The 7,888-nt window shown below is 42.7% G+C and overlaps 1 protein-coding gene across 1 annotated transcript in view; it reads right to left on the bottom strand.

Moving 5' to 3' along the window:
- Window positions 1-1,208: 1,208 nt before the first annotated feature.
- The window catches only part of ADAM22 (ADAM metallopeptidase domain 22), a 142,979-nt gene continuing 136,299 nt past the window's right edge, over window positions 1,209-7,888 (bottom strand). The window contains exons 32-33 of the mRNA XM_066629123.1: window positions 1,895-2,018; window positions 1,209-1,229 (exon numbers count right to left, since the gene is read on the bottom strand). Coding sequence (XP_066485220.1) covers window positions 1,209-1,229; window positions 1,895-2,018 — 145 coding nt within the window. The remainder of the gene's footprint in view (window positions 1,230-1,894; window positions 2,019-7,888) is intronic.

Below are 7,888 nucleotides of genomic sequence, written 5' to 3'. Positions count from 1 at the left end.
TATTTCAGCATGTAGGATAAATGGTCCAATAAGTAGGAGTTCTGGATAGCTGAACTTCAGAAAGTGGGTGCTTAGTATATACAGCAAATTTGCCATTCTCACTATCATCCCTGTCACTATTGTGGTTCCAGATTGCACTGTAAACACTGCATTCCATTTAAGTCCCATTGCTTGCAATGGGAGGGAGAAGGAACTTTACCACTGTGAATTTGTTCTCTATAGTTCCTGAAAGGCATTCAAGACCTTGCAGGCTAGCATCTTCCCTTGGGAAATGAACTAGGATCAATCTCTTGCATAAACTCCTGCATAGCAGCTTGGGGCAGGGGGGACTTCATCAGGAAAGCAATTGGGGGGACGCGACAATGGTTAAAAGTCCTCTTTCAGCACAATATCCTGATCTGAATTATCCCATTCTCCCCTCCCCCTGTGGCTATTAAACAAAAAACTCAGGAGAGCCAATGCATGGATCTTCCATGTCATGTCTAGTTTGGCTCTTAGACTCCCAGACATTTGATGTTGATATTCAGTCATGACCTTTTTTTTTTCAGGCAAACACACATGTTATATAATTGCAGTGTTGATATTTTACAACTTTTTACACATATATGAGTTTCTACTGAGGATATAATCACAAAAGGTAAAAAAAGTCATTTTTTGTTGTTGTTGGATGCTTATGTCAAATGTTTGCCTCTTCAGATCCCGCTTGCAGAGAAGCCCACATTTCTTATTCCTGCATGCTAATTCTACTACAGTATAATGACTATCCCTTACACATGGAAAGTGGAGAACAGAGGGGGTTCATGCACATAGCATAAATGTTTACATACCAAATTTTGAATTTTTTTTTTTTTTAGTTCTTTAGGACTGTTGGAATAGAGCAAACTTCACAACTGAGACTCCAAATTAGTTTTATCTGCATGTCCGCATATTATCTGTCATCATGCAGAAAAATCGTATCATAGTCAGTCCCATGAATCCCAGGCTAATAATTGGTTTATGATTTGGTTGTACTTTACTTGTGATTAACAAAATTCTAATCAGCTGCACACTTTTCCTTCATGAGGAGAACAATTTTGCTTCACGCTGATCATCGTCATTGTCCTGTCAATTGTTCAATTAGCAGATGAATGTTCAGCGATTCAGTGATGCTGAGTTTGTATAAAATCTGAAGTAAACAGTTCTTGTGTCAGCTCAGGTAGACGGTGAAACTAAATGGAAGTCTCCCATAGCTGCAAGAGGAGAAAGGGAAGATAAATATCCATTATTTCATCTCTCAACTATAGCTTGCGTGGTATGATGTTAAACTAAGACTGGGGGAGACCAGGTTTCAGCTCCCACTCAGTCATGAAGCTTATTGGAGCAGTTGCTTAGCTGAGGGGGAGATCACAGCGGTGACTGTGATCTCACAGTGGTCACAAGCAGCTCTCTTCTGGGGGGCGACAATGCCGCACAAGCTGCGGTCCTGCCACCCCTCGCTCACTCAGCTCCCCAGTCACGACCGCAGCTGTGCTCTGTGTGCATCCAGGGGGTGTTCTGAGGCCTTTGAGCAAGTGGGGGGGGGTGGCCTTGGAAGGTGCGCCTCAAAGCAGCATTCCTTCCAGACATGCTGCTGTATCGGCGACCTTGGAGCAGCCACTATCTTAAAGCCCAAACCTACTGAGGACTTAAACATATAGCTGATTGATTTAAGACATTCCTCAGTTTTGTCCTTCTAGAACTATAAGGAACTTGGTCCCACTAACTTATCAGTGGTGGTGAATGTTTTGCTGAAGATGCCTCTTGGCAGTGAATTAAGACACATCATAACAGAGATGAATAAGTTATAAAGTAGTGTTTGCCTGCATTTTACTCGAGTCCAAATGTGTAGCAGCCCCGAAGAGGAAGCGATGCTTACCCTGGCACTTGCTCTGTTGGCCTTTTTCTCCTCATCAGGAAGCGGCGGCATTGGGTAAGGGTATTTTCTGCTGGAAGCAATGGAACCAGTAGATGATGACGGGGACTTTGCAGGAGAAAGAGTCCTGAGGTGTTGAAACAGACAAAATAAACAGTGCGACTTGGGGATAGCAGCCTTTCTACAGCCACAACAACTACTTCAAAGTTTTGTCCCAAGTTTGATTAAGCGGTCAGATGTATACAGTTAGGAGAAATGCCAAAGGCTTTCAGCCCATCATTTGTAGTGTGTGTGTGGGGAGAGCGGGAGTGGGTAAACAAGGATTCTATCTTATACCAGTCTTGAGCAATTCTTAGTAATTCTCTATCTTAGTCTCGAGCAATTCTTAGTAATTTCTTAGGGGATTCTTAGTAATTCTTAGGGGGATTTAGCAGGAGATGGTTCTGGGGGACCCAAGCCTTTGTCAGCAATTCAGAAACACAAAATAACTTCTCATAGTTTTATGAATCAAAGAGAACAGCAAATAAGCAGCAAATTGATCAATAGCATCATGATTTATGGTAAACTATGAATTGGAGCTAGTTTATCATTTGTACGTGTCCCCCTTTTGTTATTCAAATAATGCTCAAGATGGCTTAGTTCAACCTAGTGGTTAAAAGACTGAGCTGTGAATTACTACTTTGTTCAAATCTCATCTTAGCTCAGTAGCTTTAGGCAAATGATTCTCAGTCTCCCAAAAGAACTATGAAGATTATTACATTGATCTATCTTATAGGGTTGTTATAAGGATTACTTAGAAATCACAAGTGCTTTGAAATCTCTAAAGAATTATTAAGCAGAAAATTATTCTAGTATATATTTAAAAGAAATTGACTCCATTTTATCCATATATTTCTGTGCTGGTTGAGAAAGTGATCAGAAGTAGTACATATGGAAGAGTCACTTCAGTGACCATTTGTCACCAGTCCCACTAACTGTGCAACCATATCAGTGTCAATCATCTCTGGCTCATACCTTAAGATGCTGAAAAATTAACATAGCAATACATTTGTGATAATGTATAAAGGACATGTTAGATTAGACAAAGGCATGCAGTTTAAAGGCCACAATTTGTTAATTGTGATGGAACAAAGGCATATACAAAGTGCTGAACACCAAAACTGTTAGACATGCAAGCATCATCCAGTGAACATTTGTTCCAGCCAAAGGAAGAATCTGATGGGGAAGGGGAGGATAGACAAAAATGGACTGATTTGTCAGAGCAATCAGCATTTCTGTATGAGGTGAGTAAGGTAAGCAGTAGCAAGTCAATGTCTGCAACACATGGAAGGCATTCTTTTTTCAGGTCAATCAGGTTTCTGCTCTTTATTGACTGGAGTTTAACACAAGCAAAGACAGGATCTACTTTGATGAAGTTCCTATGAAGTTCTGTGTCTTAGTTACGTGCAAGAAAACATCAAAGTTAGAACCCAACTGGCCTCAGACATTCTGATTTCCTGATGAAATACTAAATTTCCATCATGGTTCTTCAGGTATGGCAGTTCCTCCTCACATTCTGCGCCTGGTCCTCAGGCTTGCTGATTCTTTCTGCACCCCGTCTCCATGCCAGCCACCTGCTTGGATCTCTGACTAACCCAGGCATCTCAGGCACTTAATACAGTGAACAGCATAGCTGCTCCCACACCACTCCAGGTCATCTACATTTCCCACTCACGTGGTTATGGGTGGATTGCACATTACTTACCAATACATGCCTATCTGTAAGGAAGTATTTGTCACCAAGCAGATTAGTGCCTCTTTCAAACCTGCCCTCCATGTATTCAGGGAATGCATAGAAGGGAGAGTGGAACTGTACTCATCAGCCAAAATGGATTGTCCAGAAGGATGAATCCTAAGTAACTACAGTTCCTGATCATTTGGAGCAACAATGCATATATTGTTTTATGGACATGTATATCTCTTTGTGTATTTTCAACAGACACTGAACACATGGTCAGAAGGCTAGCACCTGAGGTACCATTTCCACTTCCTCACATTCACTAAATGCATTGAGAGTTTATCTTAAAGTACCTTAAGTAAGCATATCCTCTGCCCTATTAATGTGGGTAGAAAATGTAGACCGGGGCATCAAACATAAGGCCCATGGGCCGGATGTGGCCCTGGAAGCAACTTCTCTGTCCCCCATTATAATTGGTTCCTCCAAGCATAATAATTGGGCTCTCTCGTACTTGAAATTATGAAGATTTCTTCTCTTCTGTCATTTGCAGCTAATGAGTTTCTATGTGAGAACAAAGTGCTTCTTCTGGCCATCATCTTCATGATGTCACTTCTGGCCCTCAGCAGGTAAGATGAATACTAACTTCAGCCCACTACATGAAATGAGTTTGACACCCCTGATGTAGACATTATCTACAAACACTGTCAGAGCAAGCACAGTGCTCCAGTATCACTTATGAATGGGGCATCAGTCAAACCTTGAGCCTCAGGTAGAAATGATCTACCTGTTGCTGGACCTCTCCCTCATCCCCTCTTCCGTGCACACACAAAGTATATTCAGAAGCACAATTTTAAATGTAGACCACAACTGCGCACCTCAGCAAACCAAACTTCATCTGGTTGATTATTCTCAGACTAATTAGGCCGATTATTCCAGGGCTCTCCAAGGCTGATTATTCGCAAACATCAGGGGACCAGGTCATTGCAGTGACTTTACTCATTGAAAACAGGGAGATTTTAAAATAGCCTCTTATTCATTCTAAATCAGCAAAAAGTTCAACATTTTATCTCTGCTTGTTGTTTCTGGAATAAAAGAAATCAGAGTGCACATTCTACTAAAAATAATTACCACTCAAAAATAGTAATAGTTCTGGAAGTTCTTATCTAAATCAGTACAGTGAGTGAGTGAGGCTGCAATCCTATATGCACTTACCAGAAAGTCCAATTTAACACAATGGCACTTACTTCTAAGTAGGTATGCATAGGATTACGAAGACAGAGAAAGGAACAGGCATTTATAGATATTTGGCCACTCCTGTGAGGGACAATCATCTTATGGATTAGTACTTGGATGACCACAGGAAGAAGATAAAAACTGGGCAGTTTCACAAAGTGAACAATGAAGTCCCAATGAACAATGAAGATTTGTAATGGGATCATAAATATTCAGTGTTTTCAGAAGGGATCTGAAGTCAGGGATGAGTAGTGAGAGAGCTAATTTTGCAGATGACATCAAATTATTCAGGATGGTGAAAATTCAAGCAGTCTACAAAGCGCTCCATGGGCAACAAAATTGGCAAATGAGGGTAAGATTAGATAGCATAGGCAGATACATGTCCCATTAGTCCAACAGTCCTTTTCTGAATGAGAAATGCAGCTTTGGGTGGGGCAATCGGTAGGAGAGAAGCACTAGCAGAAGGGAAGCTCCCCAGGCCACTATTTCCAGATTCCAAATCCTAGGCATGCATTAGGATCTCCATGGAGAGAAAGCATTCAGCACCTGTCCTCGCATCGCTCCAAGCACTCCGGAGGAAATAGCTCTTCAAAAAGGGCTGTCAAGGTAATGTTACACTTTTAATTTTTTAATACTAATTTGCCAATTTGTTGCCAACAGAAGCTTCTCTCCTGGGGTTACTGCAGCTGTGCTGACTGGGGTCTTTTTGTATGGCAACTCCGGCAGCTGTCATTTTTATAAAGAAAAAAAACACACAAGCACAAACGGCACATTTTGCATCACATTTGGTTTGATCCTTAGGGTGAACAGCAGCCCAATCCTAGGCCGCGCTGGCGCAACACGGCTGCAGAGCCTATGCTGTATCCAATGAACTAAGGAAATAGCTGGAGGATTCCTTGGGGTAAGGGGATTTATTTCCCCATACCCTGAGTATAGCCCCAGCAGTTCCTATGGGACTTCTTGGATCCGTACAAGCTATTTAGCTGGCACAAATCCAGGAAGCCTGGTGTAATATTGGGTGGACCAAGAGGGTGGTTAGAATATGTCAACTTGCTCCACCAATCCCACCCCCTCCTGGGCCCAATCTGGCCCCCGTTCCACCCCCATCCACCCCAAAATGATCCCTCCCTGCATCCAAAATGTCCTCCCAACCACCCTCTCCCACCCCCTGCATTGCCTGGCTCAACCTTACCTGTGCCGGCGGGCACTGCTCCTGGGTTCAGTGCCAGCAGGCTGGTGTAGCCTATTGGGCTGGAGCTGCTGGCTCACAAATAGCCGCAAAAGTGCTTTCCGGCACTTTTGCAACACATAGAGCTGGAGCAGTGATGGCTGCGCTGGATCATGGCCAAGTTAGGATTGCACCGTAAGAGGAGTTTTTATGATAGTAGTTGTGACTTAAGAGTGAAATGACAGGCGTTTGATTGAAAAGTTGCTGGACACAGGGAATGTATCATATCACTGTTATTCCACTGTGCTTGAAAACACAGAACCGGAAAGAGTTTTTTCATTCGTGTCCTCATCTGTAAGGAGCACGTGTCCTTCTTGCCAGGTGCACCCCAGCAGATGCTTGGCCTTCAACATATCTTTTAACAAAGTCTAAAAACATATTTGATTTTGAAGGATTAGGCACCACAGGTTCACATTTACATTTCTCTTCTAAATGTGTTTACTTGGGTCATTCGTTTCACTGATCCATGTATTTCAATGAGACTTATTTCCAGGTATGCGTGTTTAGGATGGCACTCTTAGGGTCCAATCCAATTCTCCCCCCTCCACCAATGCAGCCTTGCCAAAATAGTTTTGACCTGCATCTTGGGGGGGGGGGGGAGGTGGAGGTCTCCTCTGAGGCCTGGCCAGGCCTACCCATATCTGAAGCAGCAAAATTGTTGGTGCAAGTCTGCGTGGGCCCAGGTCAGGGGGATTGGGTCCAGGAAGGAGATTCGGATTTGTAGACTCTGCTACCACCAAACCCACCCTTTTTCTGGATCTGATCCTGCCCTATAGCCTCCCCATTCTGCCCACTCCATCCTGCTTCCCCCATCATCTTACCTGGATAGGCAGGCCTTTGCTGGTCCAATGGCATGTGGGAGAAGGCTCTGGCCTCCCTGCCTCACTGCCACAATGTGTTCTATGACTGCTGTAAGGTAGTTAACACTGGTGGAATGTTAGGTTCACCAGCGGAGCAGCCCAATACGATTTGGCTGTTTATATTCTAATTTAGCAATCACCGTTTGACCGATATCCATTTCGTATTAGTAATGAAAAAGTTCCAACCGATATAGAAACATGTGCATCTTCAATACCATTTTATTGTTTTCAGCTTTATTCACCTGCTTCTCAAGATATGAACAATAATTAAATATTTGCAATTCCTCTACAATTGTACACTATATCTCTTCAAACTCCGCAACAATTGTAAGTCCAGAAACCCTAATGTCTAAACAAATTGCCTGGTTATCTATTCAAATATACCGTATTTTTCGCTCCATAAGACGCACCTGACCATAAGACGCACCTAGTTTTTAGAGGAAGAAAACAGGAAAAAAAATATTCTGAACCAAATAGTGTAATAAAATATTTAATAAACTATAACAGAATAACATTTGAACCATGTAAAGTGAACAGCAGTCAACAGTGGCATTAAGAACCATTATCACTGTCATTAACAAATGGAGAGACTTAAAGGTTTGAGTACTCTAGTTTTCTGGAAACCCCAAGAACTCATCGCTAGAGTCAGAATTTATGAAGCTCACAAAAGCAGGTGCACACAAATAGGGGATCACATTATCTTTCTGCTACAATGATGTTCTGCCAAATCCCAATCCACTGGGCCTCGTGCCCGCTTAAGGCTGATCTGTCCCCCTTGTGCAACTCACCAGTGCAGCAAGCAAAAGTGAGTCCAGTTCCAGTCCACAGATGCCAAGTAAATCAGTCCCATCAATCAGAGTTGCCAAATCAGAGTCCAGAACCAATAAGCCAAATTACAGTCCAAGGTCAGTCAAATCCATCAGGGTATCCAAGTCCAGTCACAATCCACAGTCAGATTC

This window comes from Tiliqua scincoides, chromosome 5 (assembly GCF_035046505.1).
Source record: "Tiliqua scincoides isolate rTilSci1 chromosome 5, rTilSci1.hap2, whole genome shotgun sequence".
Lineage (NCBI taxonomy): Eukaryota > Metazoa > Chordata > Lepidosauria > Squamata > Scincidae > Tiliqua > Tiliqua scincoides.
This window is presented reverse-complemented; position numbering and strand designations above follow the sequence as displayed.